This window comes from Xiphophorus hellerii, chromosome 14 (assembly GCF_003331165.1).
Source record: "Xiphophorus hellerii strain 12219 chromosome 14, Xiphophorus_hellerii-4.1, whole genome shotgun sequence".
In the NCBI taxonomy this organism is placed as follows: Eukaryota; Metazoa; Chordata; class Actinopteri; order Cyprinodontiformes; family Poeciliidae; genus Xiphophorus; species Xiphophorus hellerii.
This window is the reverse complement of record NC_045685.1, coordinates 13,249,329-13,269,929: the sequence shown is the minus strand read 5'-3', so window position 1 is coordinate 13,269,929 and position 20,601 is coordinate 13,249,329. Positions and strand designations below refer to the sequence as shown.

General features: G+C 40.8%; 1 protein-coding gene across 6 annotated transcripts; it reads left to right on the top strand.

Moving 5' to 3' along the window:
• Positions 1 to 1,797: 1,797 nt before the first annotated feature.
• Positions 1,798 to 20,173, top strand: LOC116733081 (active breakpoint cluster region-related protein). 6 transcript variants are annotated; one of them, XM_032583775.1, is made up of 22 exons: positions 1,798 to 2,049; positions 2,169 to 2,314; positions 4,657 to 4,761; positions 7,365 to 7,595; positions 8,098 to 8,205; positions 8,298 to 8,349; positions 8,437 to 8,489; positions 8,918 to 9,055; positions 9,192 to 9,313; positions 9,465 to 9,621; positions 9,737 to 9,853; positions 9,975 to 10,050; positions 11,454 to 11,549; positions 11,759 to 11,833; positions 13,160 to 13,257; positions 13,411 to 13,509; positions 16,771 to 16,934; positions 17,203 to 17,342; positions 17,575 to 17,709; positions 18,455 to 18,560; positions 18,764 to 18,905; positions 19,978 to 20,173. In XM_032583775.1, the coding sequence occupies exons 1-22, from the start codon at positions 1,998 to 2,000 to the stop codon at positions 20,077 to 20,079; spliced, it is 2,514 nt and encodes an 837-aa protein (XP_032439666.1). In that variant the 5' UTR covers positions 1,798 to 1,997; the 3' UTR covers positions 20,080 to 20,173. The 6 variants fall into 6 exon arrangements, with proteins under 6 accessions (XP_032439666.1, XP_032439668.1, XP_032439664.1 ...); XM_032583773.1 differs by having other exon boundaries at positions 1,800 to 2,049; positions 9,734 to 9,853; positions 11,762 to 11,833; XM_032583772.1 differs by having other exon boundaries at positions 1,800 to 2,049; positions 9,734 to 9,853.
• Positions 20,174 to 20,601: the final 428 nt, after the last annotated feature.

Sequence of the window (20,601 nt, the reverse complement as noted above, 5' to 3'; positions counted from 1 at the left end):
AAGATTTACTAATCTTACAGGTTTTGGGAAAATCCCATAAAGTCAAAAAAAGAGAGAAAAACTACAAAAGAAGCAGCTTTGGTGGAGAATGATCTAATTACTAGCTAAGTCATAATTATGATATGTAAGTTTTTTTTCATGCAGAGTGGCAGAAATAAGCTTTAACATATTTCAGAGTAAAATTTCATGAGATAAATGTTACATTTTATGAAAAAAAGAGCTTAGAAATTTTTTAACATAATCACAGAAATCAGAGCCAGTGTGTGTTTAGCCGTAAATGATCTCCAGTTTGGTTTTGTTTGATCAAATAAAATGCAAATTATGAACTTTTTTTTCCTCGCAAAGTTCTGTCACCACAAAACATGAAGACAAAAGGACAACTGTCCTCCTGTGCAAAGTGCCTCCATCATCCTGCATGTAGTTTCCATGGCGACCAGATAACGACCACAGCAGCAGGAAAAACGTTTTGTGGCACAACAACTGCTTTGTTTAGCTCCCTACATCCACATCCATCTGGGTTCACAGGAACTAAATATTTGAATAAAAACAGCACTTTGACGTCCTGTTGGTGTGAAGCCCTTCTGCTGGTGAACAAGGTCACTTTTTTTCTTTTTTTTTTTTGCTATTTATTCAAACAAAAATAGTTAAACTGTTGCATCGTTTGGCCTCCGAATGAAGAAATTTGCAGATCACATGTGAAAGTGGAACCTAATCCAACTCCAGTGGAAAGATAACATGTAATAAATAGATCATAAAAAGGAAGTTGGTACAACATCAGGAAGTGTAAAGCTAATAATTATTTTGTGTTTTTCTGGCCAGGTGTGTAAATCTGAACTAAAGTCATGAACTTGTCAGATAATCCATGTTATCAGCAGAAAGTTCCTCCTCAGAATAACTGTACAGGAACCTCACTTCTCATGGAGATGGGACTTTGAAATCATTATGTTGGATTAGTAAAAACTAGTAAAGCACAACAAACCAAACTGTTGAGTTTTGTTTGGCTTTTTTCACTTTTTAATTTTTTATGAAGTTCTACTAATTAAACCATATTTTTATGTGGCACAGATGGTTCACAGTTTGTTTTAACTGATTGCAACAGTCTAGTGTTGGATGTTTTTGTTTTTTTGCAGCATTTTGAGCCGTAAAGAGATTTTTACAATCTATAAAGTTAATGTGAATACAGACGTTTTTTTTCTTATTTTAGTTAAACATCTACATTGAATTAAATAATATAGTTTTTTTTTTATTTCTAAAATGTCTTATAGTTCCTGTACATATGTATGTCTCAGTCTGCATCTCTACAAATGACAAAAACCTTTAAAAAAATCGTAAAAAAAAAGTTCCGCTGGTAATCATCTCAGTTGCACAGGTGTCGATCTGAATCTGTGCTTTCAGTCGTGCTCCGCCAGGGGGCGCCGTTGAATTACAAAATGGCCATGCAGACCCAGATGCAGGAGGAAACTGCGAGCCCTGTTTGTTTGTCTTTGCTGTTCATAAAACAAACATAATAAAGTAAACTAAATTAATTACACAGAATTCATCTATCTTATTCTTTGCAGTATTTTTTTTAGCTCTATCCTCGTTTGCCTTCAAATATTGATTTATGATTCATGTCGATGTTTAACAGCTGCTTGTCAGAGAGCCGAAAACTCAAAAGCCACTTGAGCGTCCAGTCGGTGTGGCGACGTTTCGAGCCGCAGCCTCTCTGCAAACAGCGGCGCTGAGGGGGAAAAAAAAATCAAAACAAGCAAAAAAAAAAAGAGAAAAAAAAGAAAAACGTTTTTCACAGGAAGCAACAGCGAGGAATGGGTCAATCAACAGGTGCTCGGTTCTCATCAACTTTTACTGACTTTCCACACAGACAGGAAGCTGCCGTGTTTTCCTCTTACGCTCATTCTTAACTGAAAGAGGAAGTTTCCTCTCCCCCATCTGGGTGCGATCACGCACCGCGTCTCCAGTCCCGTGCTTGAGCGGCGAGCAGCGGGGTCCTCTCCGCCATGGACGTCTACCAAGAGGCGCTGAGCTACCTGGAGTCCCACCATGCGGCAGGTGAGGAGGAGGGAGGACGCAACTGATGCACTTTATCTCGCTTTGACGACCCATCTGTCTGGTGTCAGTTCACGCTGAGCTTTTATTTTATTTTATTTTTATTTTTATTTTTTCTAAAGCTGCTTCCTCGTCGTTGCTGATTGTTTGTGTTTATTCCGCTGTGGGGACAGGAGGAGAGGCCCTGGAGGATGTTTTCCATGAGGAGGCGGTCTCCTGCTTCCTCTCCCCTCTCAGCTCTGAGAGCATAGACTTCCCCGACACCCTGGTGAGTCTGACAGCATCCCAAATGTTTCATCACGTCACTCAGTTTGCGCGCTCGGGTTTCTTGTTGTCTCTGGCGGGCTGTTAAGTCTTTCAGTGACTTAATTTCCATAATGCCAACAGGAATAGGCATTCTAGGCCAAATGGAAAACGTATATGACGCTTGAGTTTCAGAAACCTTCAGCACCAAATGCTCTACACGCACCAGAGAAATATTAACCTTTCACCGTATGTCTGCTCACATTTTGTAACATGCCTATGAAACTTTAGTTTGCTTTATTCAAAGCAAACGAAGGTAAATAACAGGCCACTCACTGCACTGATTGCAATTCCTCTTTGGATTACTACTTCCTCTTTCGTCCTTCCGTGTTTTTTTTTTGTTTTGGGTTGTTTTAGAAACTGTAGTTCTTTAATATAAGTGACAAGAACCAGGGTGAGCCATGAAATACCAAATGAACATTTATTAAAAATGAGGACGTAATTTGACGTAATGGAGAGAGTGGCTAAGACAAATTAGTCCTGTGTTAAGACGCTTTTATATAGCAGGACAAAAAGGAAAAAAAAAATAGGTTCCTCGATACTTTTCGACTTTAAAAAAAGCAGAAAAAATGCTTCGGTGCCAACAAGAGTGACACAGAAGAGTTACAGTAGTTCTTTTTTCCTTCTCTTTAAGAATATTTCCCCCCAAATTGTATTATGCTGCTGCATAGCAGATATTTATTTACTTTAAGAATTTTCACAAAAAAAAAAAAAAAATGATCAAGGGTGCCAATAAATGTGGAGAGTGTTGTGTTTCTAACAGAGTAGAAGCAAAAAGAAAAAAAAACAACAAAAAACAGTTAATCAAGAATAAATAGAACTACAAAAACAAAAGTTACAAAAAGCAAAGCTAAATTTTAAATAAACAAGAAAGACTTTCACAATAAAAGCATGGTGTTGTTTGTTGATTTTATGTAGGAGACGTGTCAAGAGGTCAGTGGTTCGGCAGATTTCACAGGAGAAGGAAAACTGACGCTCACCTATGCAAAACAACAACCTCAGGAAAGCTGCAGGGAAGATATGAGCGACTGGATGTAGATAACCATCTCAAACTTCGACGGCGTTCGAGCCTGAAGGCATCGTTTTCGACACAGCTCAGGCAACAGCTGCTAAAAACCAAAAACAGAAGAATTTAAAGTTTCTTTAAATCAGCCGAGAAGCTGAACTCGGTCAATGACGAAAGGTGTAGCGATGCAGCGACGGTCAAATGTTTACTCACCAATGTATGCAACAAAGGTAATTCATTTTGGCCTTTTAATGTGACTCGTGTTTTATGCGTCATTGCAACCAACAACTGCAATGATGTCTTTAAAGTAATGACAGGGTGAAGTAGTTTAAAGTTACTGTTTTTTTTAATGCAAACCAGCTCAAATATTTACAAACTCCCCCAATAATATTTGGTTAAGTGACTGTTAGCGAGTTGCAAATCTACTCTATTGTGTTTGTGGCCATCAGCAAACAGCCGACAACAACAGATGACGCATCTAGTGTTCAACATACTTCTAATCACTAGGTGGATACATTTACGTCTCATCTGACCACAAACCTGCTCGCCAGCAGATATTTGACTTCTGTCTCTGTGTGTCGGTGGAACTTGACGGTGTCGTTTAGGAGCAGCAGTCCCACCCTCTCAGTCGTCGGTGACGCGTGGTTTCCATGAACTGCAAGATTTTCAAATCTTGCAGTTCATGTCAGACCAGAACCTCCAAGGTGGGCTGTTCTTGGAAATCCCAGCCAGCTTTCTCTCCTTGGAGGCGGCAGTTTGGGTCAAACGAATGGAAGTCGGACACAGATGAATGTTGAAGCGGAACAAAGATCCCAAGCACTGATATTAACTTTGTCAATGATTAAAAGTCAGGGATTGCATGCAAAATTATGCCAGCATCTATCAGATAGCTATGAAAAGTGTGTGTTTTTTCTGCCCATTGCTGAAGAATATTTAACCAAGTATTATTAGCATGGGGTGGTACAGTTAGAGAATCTACATATGTATTATATTAAACCCAAAGAAATCGCATGAAATCCTTGAAGTTGCATCATCGTTTCACCCTGGACAAAAACCTCAAATAGATCATCTTGAATCCTAAATCAATTTGAATTCATAATGCCTTTGATGTGCGCATGCAAACTTCTGACCAGATCTCTAATCAAGTTGATGAATTTGCTTATTCAAATTGCTTTGAGGTGATTCACCTGAGAGATCTCAGCTATTTTTGCTGTCGGTATCTCCTGCCTCATTGGTAGCGTCGCAGTTCGTTTGGTAGCAGCACCTTCATTTTACTGACTGATTTCATGCGTCGCTCTCAGACGTCATGCAGCCGCGAGGAGATGCTGGAGAAGAGGCTGGTGGTCCTGAGGGGCATCCTGGACAGCGAGGAGGTGTACCTCAGGGAGCTGGACGCCCTGCTAGCGGTAACGCCAACAAACTCTTGTTTCTATCATTATTTCACACCCTTTGCTTTCAGTCTGACCGCAGTGTATTCTTGTTTACCTCTAAGCCAAGTCATGGAAATAAAAGTTTGTTTCCCTTAATGCACAATTTGAGCTCCTCCTCCCCAAATTTGCTCGTTGCTGCATAACTTCCTTTTTATTGTTCAGCCGCTCCCGCACTCGTGAAAAAGTGACCGTCTGAGTCAACGTCCCCTCCGCCTTCATTTATTTAATTCATGCATGTATTTGTGCAGCTGAAGATGATCTTTCATTTCGTGTTTGGACTGCGCTGTGTCTGAAAACGGAGACAAACGCCTATTTCAGTGAGCAACACTTGGCCAGATGTCACTTATTACACCAAATGTGGCCGCTTCCCTCTTTCTGGATTGTTCAACCATTGTATATAAGGTTCCCCTTTTTCTTAAAAACCGAAGCAGTTCTCAGATAATGCGACTTATCTAAAAATAAAACACGGGGGAGGTGTGGAAACATTCGACGCCTATCTAAAACCAAACACTTAAGATCTCGATTGACAAATTAAATCAACATCCACAAAATTCTGTTGCTGACTTGATCTTTTCTGCATGAGGAACCGCTGTAAGACATTTATTTCTGTCCATTATTCAGAATTATGCAACAGTAATTTCACTACTAGCTGCTGCACAGACATGTAGATGACAAATCAAACAAAATTCCTGTTTTTGTTACAAGAAGTGACAGAAAATCTTGAAGCCAAGTGCGACAAAAGCAGAGCTGGAACGGTTTAGATCAAAACATATTGATTTTTGCACATATTATCAATCAAATCAGACCGAGTTTAAGCTTTTTTAAAAGAAAAATTTAAGTCTTTCTGTAAGTGATTGATCAATAAGTCCTGATTTCCTTAATTTAGATATTTACTGGCAAAACCAACACCTGTCCTCCTCAGCAAACGTCTAACAATCAGCCATTGTCCCTTTTGTCTAAACTTTTAATTTATACTTGAGAGCGGTGTCTTACTGTAAGGCTAAAACAAGCTTGTGTTTGTTTCACAGGCATTGTTTAGTGTTTTTTAATAAATAATGATTGGAACAGTGCCAGTGAACTGTTTGTATCTGTCAGCTCTTTGATGGCCGTTTAAGAAAGCTTTAGTATAAATTCATTTGCCGTTTAAACGAGTCTAATAATGGAACTACCCTGTTGTTGACTAACGTTAAATATAGAGCAGTAAGATGCTCATCTGTACTGTGGAGACATTGATGTGACTCCATCCTGAATGGTTAGGGACCTTTTTTATGTACTTTTTATATTTTTATTTTTATTAATAGTGTTTTTTTTTTGTTCGTTTTTTTCCCCGCTGTGATTTGGACTTTGAGTCTGCAATAAAATCTACCTGTCTGTCTGTCTGTCGGTTGCATATTGCTGCGTTATAACAGTAAAGGTCAGTTATGAAAAAAGTGTCAGTTGTGAATCGGTATTCGTGAAAATCTTTTTTCGAATATCGGTGATTGGCCAATAACGGCAGTCGGTTCACTCCTACTCTAGAAACAGTGTCAGGACTTTTGCAGCCCACCTTAACTCCGGACAGGTTGTTCAAACTGAAAACCTTCCAGGATGATGAGTTACACCAACTAAAGTAGCAATAAAAACTGTTAGACAGCGTTTGGAGTTGTGTCTACTAGATTTCTCAAAGGATGAGTTTAGACACCCAGATGTTCACTTGATGCTGTTTCTCTCCCATGCAAATCCTTTATGCACAGGTGAGCGTGGGAACACAGACGGACTCGTAAATTAAAAAAGTTTCATCTCACAAATAAGCAAATCTTTGCTTAGCCTAGGACAACGTAAGCAGTGCCTTCCAACACATGCAGCAGCAGCAGCAGCAGCAGCAGCAGCAGCGCTAGCTTCCTGTCAGACCTGCTGTTTTGCATTCAGTCCAAAACATTTGATCTAGCATGTTCAGAGCAAAGTGAGCATCCTGAGAAGTTCAACATCAATGCAAGCCCAATCCAATCTTCAGCTGTGCATCACTCAGCCCTCTGATAAGGAACTCCCACAGCATGAACACTAAGCTGGACACCAGCAGCGTATTTCCCCTTTCAGACAGGAAATGATGGGGCAATAATGAGAGCAAGATGCATCCAAGGCCAATTTCTTTTCTCTTTTTTTTTTCTCTGCTATTAACGGCAGCCACTGCCGTTCCCCCATCTGGCGTAATGCACTTAATAAAGAGAAAACTTTTTCTGTGTGTGAAATAAAGTGAAATAAAATGTCTTGTGAGAAGGTGAATGCTGGTGGTTTTGCTCAGCAGTTTGCATGCATTAGTCATGTGACTTCGCCATCACCGTGAAAACATGTCGCATTATACTGCGATGTGAGAACTGAACTCTGAACCCCAAACACACACAGGTGTGTGTGTGCGTGTGTGTGTGTGCTCTCCGGTCGCTTGTCTGCGAGTTGTTCACACCTTCAGACCCATTTTGTCCTTTTTCATTTTTATGCCCTTCACCCCAGTGCGTTATTTTCGCCAGCAGTTGACCTTTAGCATTATTGAACTCAGCTTTTTTTTAATTTTATTTGAATTTTCGCAACACCTCTCTCCGCAGCCCATGAAGGCTTTGCGGGCCTCGGCCGGGACGTCCCAGCCGGTGCTCTCCAGTCAGCAGGTGCAGACGGTGTTCTACCAGATCCCGGAGCTCAGAGATGTTCACCAGAGTTTTTACTCCGGCCTGAAGGCCAGACTCGGCGCTCACACGCCGCCGGAGAGCAGCTCCGGTCAGGACGTGCCGTCCTGCAGCAGCTCTGAGCTGGAGATGGGAGACCTGTTTCTGAAACTGGTACGTTTGCTCCTACTCTGGGTGCTGCATACGCTTCAAGTCTCGACACAGACTTGAAGTGTCATGTGTTGACACTAGATAGTGTCAAGATAGTCACGTGTTGTATCTATGGCTGCAACACATGACTGTCCTTTTGCTCTAAATTACTCCAGTGAAGCTCTAGCTTCATGTTTAGTGCTAGAAGTCTTTTTTTAGGTTCCAACAGGTTTTCTTCCAGGGTTTTAGTGTATTTGGCATGATGCTGCCAATACGTGTCGTCATGAAGATGGCATGTTTAGTGTTTAAAACTGTTCCCCGTTTGCATCGGTCACATGAAATTCCAATAAAATCAGCCGAAGTTTGTGCTTTGATGGGGCAAAATTGTGAAAGTAACAACACGTTTTCAAGGCCCAACAAAAGCCAGTCAAAACAACGGCAAACCAGGGTTCGCTTCGCACCCGAGGAAGTTCACGGACCACTACCGACCACCTCGTGTTTTTTTTTTCTTTTCCTTTTCTTCCAGGTAAACCATCTCGGGCTGTACGGAGGATTCATCGAAAACTACGAGAAAGCGTTGGAAGTGGTCAGGAAGTGCACACAAGCGAATCCTCTATTTCGGACTCTTGCTGAGGTACAGAAGGCCCTGTAACTCCAGAGGGGAACTTTTAAGTTTTTGTGTGTGTGTGTGTGTGTGTGTGTCACTTCACCTGTTGCCTTTTCCAGACCTTGTACATTAACGGTGCCTATAAAGCTCGGACGGCATACACTCTGGAAGGTAAGAAGAGTAGATATTTATTCTTATTGGACACATCCAAGCCTGCGAGTGTTTAGTTGAAGTTTTCGCTCTCTCTTTTTTTTACAGCTCTGCTCTATAAGCCTTTGGATAGAATAACTAAGACCACACTAGTGCTGCGGGTGAGAAAACCTTGGAATATTATGAGAGCCCTCCTTCAGGGTTTCTACACGTTTCATTTGCTTTATGTTGGTTTTGGAATCTAAATCATATGGCAAATTATGGAAAAAATTAGAAGGAAGGAAGGAAGAAAATGTGAAAAGATGGAAAACAAAGGATGAAAAAAGGGGAAAAAAGTATAGGAAGGACATAAAAAAGGAAAGGTAAATAGGGAACCAATGTAGGGCACAATTGAGGAAGAAAGAAAGGAATTAGAGGATAGAAATAAAAACATACATTTTGCAAACTGTTAATTTAGCTTAACTATTTTAGAAAATGATCAAACTGCGAACTGAACCAGACGTAGGGACCCCCGTGTCGATGTGAAACAAAACCTCTGTTCAGCTCCGCTTTGATGTTGACTGAAGAACCTCGGTCTGCGGTTTGGCAGGATCTCCTGAAGACGACGCCGGTGGAGCACAAAGACTACGCAGCCTTACAAGAAGCTCTCAGACTGTCTCAAAGCTTCCTGTCTGGTGTCAACGAGAGTTCACAGAGCAAACGGGAGGTGACGCTCACTCACGGCATGGTGAGTCCTGCAGGATCTTAGCTCTGCAGAGCCGAACTCGGAGCAGATGAAACACGATCGCAGCAGACAGGCGAGACTTGTCGGGACTAAAACGCTCCTCAGATTTGAGCGCGTTTTCTTTTTCCTCCCCCGCCAGAGGCGACAGCTGATGCGCGACGGCTTCGTGGTGGATGCGAGCGACGGCGTCCGCAGCCTGCGTCACTTCTTCCTCTACACCGACCTCCTGCTGTGCACCAGATTCAAACACGCAGGCAGAGGGTGAGCTCCGCAGCTGAACACGCCAGCTGCTTTGTGGGGAAACGTGGTCGACGCGCGCCGCAGGGTCTCTCATCCCAGTTAAGCGGCCGCGGTCGCCACAGGAACGTGATGACTGTGAAACCTTGAAAACCAGTGCTTGTGTCGGTTCCAGGAAGCAGGACCAGTACAGGTTCAGCTGGTACCTGCCTCTGGCGGGACTCAGGCTCCGCTGGGTGGCAGATCACGGACAGCCTCCCGATACCACCGTCCGCCTGCTCAACCTGAGGACCAAGATGTTCCTCCTGCGGCAGCAGCTGCAGCAAAATCCGGTGCGTGTTATGAAAACCTTTTTTAAAATTATTATTATTTCATTATTATTTTTTAAAAAGGTCTGTTTTTGTCAAAGCGAACAGTTAAACATCAACATTTCTCCGTATGAAGAAGGGCGCCAGAGGCCTGACTTGGACAGCTCGCAACAGGAAGAAACTGGAACAAATGGAGCTGCTGCTTCTGACACACTCCCCAGTTTACAGACTGGACCTGCACAGCCCCAGTGGCAAGGTACAAAAAACACACACACACACACACACACACACAAGTTTGGTAATGTTTTTATTACCCGTACAGTCCTAAGTCATAACGAACAAGATCTATGAAAGGATCTGTGTTTCTGTCACCACAGAGTCACACTTTGTTCTTCCCCTCTCTGTATGACCTGGAAGAGTGGAGAGACACCATCCACAAACTCACCAGAGGAAGTGAGTTCACAGCTTACATTCAACACATGATTACAATCACTGATGCTTGAGTGCACACAGAAAAATCTAGAAAGTCTTGAGCCTGTATGATCATCCTCTGTGACCTGTTGGCATGTTTTCCACGTTTCAGCCACGAACTTCAATGTAGCCATTTAGTATTTAAAGTTGCTAACTGATGCTAAGTTGTGCTTAGATACTGATACATAGCTTTGTCAAACTATAGGTCACGCTACGCATCAGTGAGGTAACTAGGGCAGGAAGTAACCATGGAGCTAAAGCACAGTGTTGATCTCGTTTTACGTCAAACGACACTTGCTCGACGATATACCTTAAAAGTTCGGAGAGTGATCGGCCGTCTCGCATGTCCAAGTCGCCTTTAAAAATGTTTTTACTTTTTTTTTTTTTTTACATTTGTAACTCAGCCTGAGCTTTTTTTATTGGGTGAGACGGGAGAAAATTTATGTCACTTCTTCAAAACCAAAGACACACTCCAGGAAGGGTGGCTAAATGTAAAAGCATGTCCCACTTAAAAAAGAAAACTATGTTTCCCTTTCCAAGTAAAATACATTGAAGTTTGTGAACATAATGTGAAAACGTTTGGGAGCTATAAAGCCTGTTTTAAGGCACCATATGTAAGCATTTTCTTGTCGTGCAGCGTCAGATTTTAAGACAGATTGTGTTTTAAAGTGTAACTGACATAATAAAAAGGTAATAAAAATCCTTCCACTTTGTTATTCAGCAGTGTAGAGTTTTGGCTTCCTAGGATTACTTTTCAACAATTAGGTTCTGTGTTTTTAAGCTTTTCTGTGCCATGCTGTGGCTTCTGCCACCCTTCTATAAAAACCCATCATTTGTTTATTTATTAGAAATGAGGTTAGGTGGAGTGACCACAAAGAGTCGGTACTTTATTTGTAGTTGTGTGCAGTCAGTGTGATCTCAGTTCAGGGAATCAGGGTTCAATTCTCACAACCATATTAGGTGTTATAGCAACCTAAAGCTTAAAGCTTTCAAATGTTTTCACCTCGTGCCTATGATAAACTTAATATAAGACCTGTTAAAATAAAAAGCCTAATATACACGTGAGAAACTGAATTATCCAACCGTGTTTGTGTCAAATACATACATATAGTAAGAAAGAAATTATATGTCTGTTTGTTTTTTTTACTTTACCTCAATTACATTTCTACTACAAGTAGTTTCTTTGGGAATTCTTATTTTGTTCCCACTTCAACTAAAAGTGTCATTTTGAGGCACAGGTAAAGAAATCCCACTTAAATCATGGGGGAAACGCTTAAAATTAGCAGATTATAAAACTTTTTTTTTTGATGAATCACTAGAGTTTAACGGACTTTCTATTATCATCAGTTCTGTGAGCTGATTGGATCTTTTGTGTCGTTTGTCAGACATTGAAACCATCCCTCCGGACCTGCTCACGCTCACCTGTGCCTGTGTGAAACTGAGAATGACGCAGCAGCCACATCTACACAGCTCTGTCGCCGGTACAAACACCTTCTCTCACCACAAGCCTATTTTTCCCTCCGCCACAGAATCATATCCTGTGTCTAAAACCAGATATCCTCACTGCTTTCACCTCCTCGTCCTGCACAGCAACATTTCCCACACCTCGATTCGAGAGCTCTAGAAGTCTGTCCTGGATTAGTGTTGCGTTCGATGACTGGCTCAATCCGTTCTCTCTGTGTCTCACCAGCAGAAGATGAGAAGTCGTTATGTGGGACTGTCAGTGTGGCGATCCATTCAGCTTCTGGCCTGCAGGAACCAGCTTGTATGTATCTTGACATTTAAATGGCTATATGAGGATTAAATATATTTCGGGTTTTGCACCTCTCACCAGCTGATCTGCTCTCTTTCTGAGGTGAAATCATTTATACAAGAACCAACTTCAAAAACAGTCACCACTCACACAAATGTCAATTTGCTGTGGATTTTATTAGCAGTAATGTATGCAAACTGGCTCAAATATATACCAACACCCCCACTTGCATTTGAAATGTCCACTTCACAGACATACAAGCAAAGAGACCATCTTCTGTTGCCATCAAGAACATCCTGGCATGATTAAAGCTGGATATTTTATTACTCTTCTCTATCAAATTGGTGGAGCTCAACCAAATCTGATTTTGCTGGTTTCAAACGTTTAAATTGAACTTTTAAGCATGGTGCAAAGAAATTTGATGGTTTGAGGTTCTGAGAGCCTAATGATTTTTTTCAATTCTCTGTGTTTGGGATCAGTTGTCCTGTGCGAACAATTATGTTCATGTTTTCTCATTCTGACCATGTATGGACTAAAGAAACTACACAATAAATTAAAACTTTTGCACACAGTTTGTCATATTGAAATTCACTGAAGTTATTTAATGTACAACTATTTCCCTCTGAATGCGAATGGCCTGATCAGATAATTGAAGCCCTGAAATCCACATAGCATGGCGATAGTGTGTGTATCTGAACTGTGTGTGTCAGTGGTGACCAAACATTTGGCCTAGTTGGTCAAAAGTACCTACGGAAAGAAAAAAAAAAAAATTCCAGATCAAAACCTGGTATAATTTTATAGTTTTCTTTTTTATCTGCTCACCAATTAACAAAACATGTGATATTTTAAGAAAAAAGTTCTCTAATTGCTTGTGATAAATAATCTGTAAATTATTGCAGATCACAAAAATACAGCGTCTCACTTTTGTTTTTTACTTTTTTTTAAAGATGTCTAATTTTCAAACTGTTCTTGAATGAACTGTTCTGTTTGGTTTGGTTTTTTTTGGTCAATATTCATGATTCGGGGCTTCAAGTCTGTTTCAGACTGAAAGTTGATTGACATTTAAGCGTCAACGTGTTTTTAATTAAAATGAAAGCAAAAAACACATGTCTATTAAAAGACAAAATCGTGGTGGCATTTTCCATTATACTATTAAATTTGTAGGTTTCCATCTGCATCACCTGCTGGTTCTGTCGGGCCGGGTTTGTACCATTCCAAGTGGTGCAAATGGCCCTCCAGCCTCACTTTGAACACCCAGGATGTACAAAGAGATTTTAGGAGAAATTTATAACCCAGTACAGTCTGTGAGCGACGATGACGGTTCTGCTTCTGTTCCAGGTGTTTATGTGTGTGTGGAGGTGGATGGTTATGAGTTTTACGATAAACAAGCCCAGACACATTCGTCAGTCCGTAGCCTCAACCCGCTCTGGGACCAGGTGTGTATACAGCCCTAGACCTGAGAACCAGCAAGCTTTAAACTTTACGAGTACAGTAAATCCAGCCGACGGTCAGAGCTGAAGACTAAAATAGCGAGGAAGCGAGTCGCTGGTTTGTGCCAGCGCTGACAGCCTCTGTTTTGTCTCGAACAGGAGCTGTCCTTCCAGGTGGACGGCGCACAGAAGATGATGGTGCTGTGCGTGAGTCAGTCAGATGGGGAGGAGGCAGTTCTGGGAAAAACTACTGTACAGGTACAAAAGAACAAACCCACAAACCCCAGCTGAGAATCGCTCCAGGGCCTTTGGGTTTGAGGTGCAAAACTGTGAAGTGGAATTATGCATAGTCTTCAAAATATTTAATAGCAGATATAAAAATTGTGACATGCAGTAGCACCTGCAGCTGTACCTTGGGATTTTCCTTTAAGAAAAGAAAATATATATTCATTGGTATTTTATCATCCACTTTACTATAAACAAAATTGTGGAAAAAAAAGGTTGTTTGTGTCAAAACATCTTCTATGTAGCGCACATCTGCGTGAGTCTGTGGGAGTGGGCACGTCAAAGCCTAAAGGTTATTAGTTTACTTTTGTTTGTTTGGCGGCTTGGTGCTTTTTCTGTGAGCTAAATGTGAACATGCGGTGAAGCTAGCTAAAAATGAGTAAGTGGAGTTTGAACCCTCCCGCAGTTCTGAGAGGGGTCGAGTGAACTCCGCCTGAGCTCTTCACCGTGCACGCGGTTCTGGCGTGGGTCGCCCGCTTAACAGCTTTTCTTTTTTCTTTTGTTTCGTGAACAAAGGAGCCGACGGGATTAGATCTGCTGTTTCTGTTGGCCATGCCTCATAATAAATAGAGTTCAAATGTGCGCAGTTCATGTGGTCAAGGAGGAAGTTCTGGAGAAGTTTGAAGTAGGAGTAGGCTGTAAAAACAATATCCTAAGCTTTGAACATTTCACCCAGCACTGATCAATACATCAAAAATGGAAAGAGTATTAGACAACTGCAAATCCACCAAACACTGGCTGTCCAGCTAAACCAGGGTAAGGAGAGCATTAATTAGAGATGCAACTAAAAGGCCCGCAGTAACACTGGAGGAGTTGTAGATATGCAGAGCTCAGGTGGAAGAGTCTCTCCTGGCAAATCTAGCTTGATGCTGACATGCAGCATAGTTGCCCGTCCTCCTGGTTCTCATGGCCCACTGTCCTCCATAGATGAGACATGTCTCTGCTCCAGCTCATGCAATAAATTGGCCATTAGCAGGTTTCTGCAGAACTTTATGGCATCATAAGGTAAAGCAGTAAACGTGTGAAAGTCGGTGCTCTGGTTAGATGACAGCAACTTTAAACTTTTTGACCTACATGCAGAAAGCTTTGTGAGTGGTGCACCTCACCCAGAATATACCTACCTCATGGTGGCTAAAAGCAAACGCGGAAAAAAAAAAAATCCTTCCACTTAATGGCTTGAGACTAGTTTGTGTTGATCTACCACAATGAAATAGTTTGTGGTTCTAATATGAGGCTTTGTAATTTTCCAAAGATGAAGTTTTAATCCCAAAAGTGTGTTTTTAACATTAAAAAAACTGCACTTTTATTAGTTCGTTTAACAACTAAGGCTTAAATAATTGAGAACTCAACAAGATTATGTTTAATTTAGGATTTAGTTGGTCTTTTAGGATTGGAAGTATTCCTTGTATTTTAATCTTCTAATTGCTAAGAACTTAACCTGAAGTTTAAGTCTTGCTTTGTAATGAAATATATCAAACAAATCAGTAAGAAATTGTTTTCATTTTAACTATTGAGAGTTTGTTATAGGAACAGATACAGCGCACTCAGTAACACCTTAATGTTACAGAACAAGAAGTCTCTTACATGATGAAAGCAGAAAGCTCGATCCAATAAGAACCAAACGGCGCTAGCAGCTAGAAGTGTTTACAAGCTGTGACTTATGGCAGCGAGGCGTCAGATAGTGAGGAAGCCCCACCTCTTCATGAAGCCATTTCTCTTTTTTCTTGCTTTCATACATGCAAATGAGTCATTTTCACATCTATTGGTAGTTTATAATACGCATAAGCGAAGCTGTTAAACTTTTATTTTGTTAAAGGAAGCACCTAATCTTGACTTTCACAAAGCAGTGTGTGTGTGTTTTAACTGTTTGCATATTCTGTTATACAGTGATGTGTGAATGTGATGCATATTATCATCAGGAATATTTGCACTCATGGTCAATGTAAAATGGCTGTAAATTATTTCTTTTTTTATGTCATATTGATAGAGTTATATTTCAAGAGTTGAAGCTGATATTAAAAAAAATCCCCATAATATCAGCAATAACCAAAATAATGCACACATGCAAAAAACATCTGAGCAAAGTCATTTTTCACATAAATTCATTTCTCCACAAATGAATTTATGTGAAAAATGACAGTGAATTGGCATTTAACACACTTACAGAAATGTATTCAGTGTACCTGAATGAACAATTTTATGTTAACTTAAAATCACCTCATGCATAGAGAAAATGTTTATTAAGTTGCTCAGATGTGATTTTGATCCATTCTTCCACATAAATTGTCCATAAATCTTGTAGGATGGGTCGTCCTTTCTCTGCACGTTGAGTAGATTCAGGCCTTCATTAATTCTTCCTTCAGTCATCTAATGACCATGACGCTTTGCTCTCATCTGACCAGACTATCAAACTTTTCCTTCAGGAGTGAAGTCTTGTGCAGTGAGTTTGGATAGAGACTGTTACAGCTGAGTGCACTGCTTATTATTTTCATGGAAAATAAACCCAACTTGTTATGGTCAGGTCTTTCTGAAGTTTCCTGTGAAACCTTTGGACAAATCTTGATTATTTTATATTGACTCCTCTGTCTGAAATCTAACAAGGTTGTTAAACACTGAGCTTTAGAGATCTTTCTACCTCCAGCCTTGTTGGTCCCAGTTGTAGTTATTTTAAGCCATTTAGTAGTTGCTTAAACTTTATTTATGGACAATTTTAGCCAAATCACAGTTTTTTTTTCTTTTTTTCCGTTGCAGCCTTTTCCTGATATTCATTCGCCCGATTTGAATAGTATGTTTCTCATGTTTCCCATTTTGAAACATGGGTAAAAGAAATGGGCTGCTGCCACGTCGTATTTACATCATAGTGAAATAGGAAGTGATGGATTACTCATTTAATTAACGGGCTGTTTAACTTTATGAAAAGTAAATGTAAAAAATATTTCAGCTCCATTTTATGAGGAGCTTTACGGGTGCCAGTAAGTGCGAGACAGACGATTTTGTAAAAAAATAAAATAAATTAAAGAATTTTCATTTTCCTCACTAAATAAATGCATTCAAATTAATAGTTGGATGTTTTTTTATTTACATGAGATTACGCTACAGCTGGAGGTGTTAAAATGTGGAGGTGCTGAAGAGGAGTAGAAAACCTTATATTTTGTTTCAGTGTGATAGATCAGGTTGTTTAGAATAAAACAAATCTTAAGTTAAATCTTATTTTCTGTATCTCTTCTTGCCAAGTTGGAGTCTTCAAGCCTGAGTAGTCGGTGGAGGAGGCAGACCCTCCAGCTGGGCCAGCTGGAGGTGACTCTCTCCCTGAAGTACTGTCCGCACCAGCTGGAAGCTCCAGGCGCCCCAATTCAACAACCACCTGTCTTCTGTGTCCCCATCGAAAAGGTGGCCCAGTAAGTGCCTGTCTGATATCTCCGTGGTGACAGAAGAGCTCCCTCAAAGCTGAAAGCGGCAGTTCCTTGCAGGGTTCTGTTTCCACTGCGCGCTCGTTTGTGTGACAGAACAGAAGTGGTTGGTCTCTGTGGTAAAGTGGGCGAAGCAGAAGTGTGGCCCGAGCAAAAACAGATGAGCGAAGAACCGAAACAGCTCCTGAGTCAGCTTGGACTTGTTTATAGACGCTGTAATCCCCCTCCCCCTCCAACTTTTATATTCTGTTCTCAGACAGGAAGGAGTGTTGGTTCCTCATGTGGTGAGATGCTGTGTGGAGGAGGTGGAGCGGAGAGGCATGGACGAGGTGGGAATCTACAGGATTTCAGGCACCGCCACGGACATCAGCTCGCTCAAGGCTGTGTTCAACACCAGTAAGAAAACGCAGCAGGCGAAAACACATGTTTTATGCAGGCAGACTTCAAATTGACCTGAGCACGAGTTTCACGTTATCACTGCGAGGCCATCTGGGTCATAAACTTGCTGGGTTGCAAACACCTACTGCGTTACATGCGTTTTCATGCTCCGAGAAGGAAGGAAGTATGCACTTAACGTCGATAGGGTAATATTGATGATAATAATCATTAGCGTTGTCTGTCTGCTCAGATCTAAGGGAAGCAGTGACCAGACTGAGAAGTGCTGAAGTGAACACAGTGTCTGGCGTCCTCAAACTTTACTTCAGAGAGCTGCCGGAGCCTCTCGTGCCCCCTGATCTGTTCCAGAGTCTGGCAAAAACTCTGGGTAAGACCAAAAACATCCCAGACACACCAAGTGCACATTTCAGAAACAGACTTGGAGGATTTTAAAGTTATGAATTCTTAGGTGGTTGTTAAAAAATTATAGTCTTCTCCAAGTTCCTTTTGCTTTTATACGTCACCCCACAGAGTTACTGTAACCCCTGGAGAGGATGTGCACTAAAACCTTAAAATAGATGGCTTTTATTGAGAATGAGTGACTCCAGGATGCTAATCTATGCTGTTCCAAGATAATCTGTGAGCTGCAGATTAGCCAGAAAAATGGCACTCCTCCTCCAGGCTTGTTTGTCTCAGTTCCAGTCATTTAAAACGTTTTAGTTATTGCCCCAACTTCAAATATGCTAAAGTTTAGGTAAGTATTTTTTCTGTAGTTATGTCTGGAGCTTATGCAGATGAACACATTTCTCCATTATTACTATATGTTCTCTTTCCCGCTTTGAGAAGAGGCTAAGAAAAATATGAGGGTGAAGACAAAAGCTTGATCTGTTTTTATTTCAGGGCTACAGAGTGCAGGGGTCTGACTGGAAATGCATGTCCAACTTTTTGAATTTTAAAAAGCTATAAAAATGTGTCATTTTGTTTCCATCTCTGAACTTTGCACAGCTTTGTGTTGATCTAAAACTTGAAAACCCAATAATATTTTATTTGTGATTGTGATTCCCGTTGATATGTCTCTGCATGAATCCATGCCAGCCTTCACTGTAGCATCATGCTGTAACTCTACCCTGCAGATATCCAGGACATGAACTCACGGCTCGTCTCCATGCTGTCTCTGCTGCAGTCCTGTCCTGATGTCAACCGCAACACTTTCCTCTACCTCATGCATCATCTGCAAAGGTCTGCTAATCTTCTGCGATTTCGAAAACACAAAACTGCTATTTAAATCATAAACTAAATCCACCGAATGTTGTTTTCAGAGCCACTATGTCATAAAATCACATAGTAACAAGATCCTCACACTGATGTCAGACTGCAACAAGAACCTGTAAATAAAGAGGACAAACATAATTTTATATTTGGTTTATTTTTTTTTTTTTTAGAGTTGCTAAGAGACAAGATGTTAACAAAATGACTCTGATGAACCTGGCTACAGTTTTTGGTCCCAGCCTCTTGCGCCCCCCGGTGGCAGGATTGGAGCACAACGGAGTCACAGTGGACATCTCGCAGGAGGTGGTGATACAGGTCAGAACAAAATCAAAGTTTAGTCTGGAGAAAAATGATAACCCTGAAAAGTTTTAACAAAGAAAAGAGATATTTCATTAACTCGTGGTTTACATTTTAATGAGACGGCATCCAGTGCACACAAGTAGCTGGTGTGAAAAATGGTGTGATGTTTTTTTTTTCTTTTTCTTCTGACAAAAAATGTCTTTCTAGCCACATTTATGTATTTATAAATGTGACTAAAACGATGTGCAGACAGAAAACAGGTTTCTCACACCATATTCTATGCACAGTACTAATTCAAGTATTGCTTTAGAAGAATTCAAAAACATTAAGGTTGTAGTTCAAAACTTTTGAAAGTAGTTTCTGTTAAAAGGCTATAAGCAGTCTGTGGTAGATAATTATCTTAATAATTTAGTATAAAGCCCCGATGGGGAACAAGACCAGGGCAAAATTCTGCTGTTTGGAAAATTGTCAGGTCACAAAATAGTCACAACCGATTATGCAAATGCAATTTTATAAACTGCCTGACATGCAAAATTAAAGTGAAAGCAAAGCGGCATAGAGATGAAGATAATATCTCACCATGCTGTCCAGACAAATTAGGAAAACAATATTGTAGGTCCAGTTGCATTACTGTGCCTGAGAAGATTGCAGGAAAAATATTGGTTATTTCTCTTGTTGCGTAATTGTCCTTCTTGCTGCCCGAAACCACATCTGGTGCAGCCCGTAGCAAAGGTAGAAACGAAACGACAACATGGGGAGTAAAAGGAGCAACGGTTAACGACAGTTAACGCAAACAAAAATGACATTAAATGAATTACAATTGACCTCTAGACTGGAAGATGCAGCGAAAGGCCCTGATGAAGCCTGGAAAAAATGTCTACCAGCATTAGCATGATGGCTGCCAACACTTGCTTCACCAGGAAAAGTGGAGTCTCAGTTTTATTTTTTTAGTTTATTTATTTTTTGTGTGTGTTTTCTTCTAATTGAAGTAGGACAACAAAAATAATGCCGATTGTCACAGCAACACTCCCGTAACTTCTGCTCCTTTCCTTCTTTATGTTGAGAGTCTTTGTGTGTTTGTTCTCAGGTCCAGCTGGTTTTCTCCTACCTGCAGAGCAACAGCCTCCCTGAAGCCCAGACCTCTCTGCCGTACGGCTCAGACACCGAAGAGGAGACCACCCACATATGAGACCACCGGCAGGAGGTCAATGTCACAAGAGGGGAGACGTGTAAGCTCAACTGTAAGATAATAAACTTAATTTATTGTTTAAGAGAACACGAAACTTGTGTTTTTGTCATTTTTCGCAACATTTAGAGGTTTTTGCGTTTTTACTTCATGTGGCAGTTTCACTTTGCTTTTTGGGGGACAAACTGAAAATTCAAACTTGAAACAGAAAGATGGGATTTGAACACAGTGCCGTCTTGCTGTGGGGCAACAGTAGTAACCGCCATATCCTCCATGCTAAAATATTTCTATGTGCTATAGAAACATTACAAAACTCCCCTCTGTTCAGTATCTTAATATTTGAAGACTCATGTGTTTGTGGATTTTTCATAACTCCAAGTCATGCATGGAAAATTCAACTGTTTTTTGAGGAGCATATCTAAAATATTTGAAAGAAAATACAGCATCTAAAACTGAAACACATAAGAGCAATGCAACATGACACAACAAGCTGCCATTCGAGGCGATGTAATAATTTTACTGATG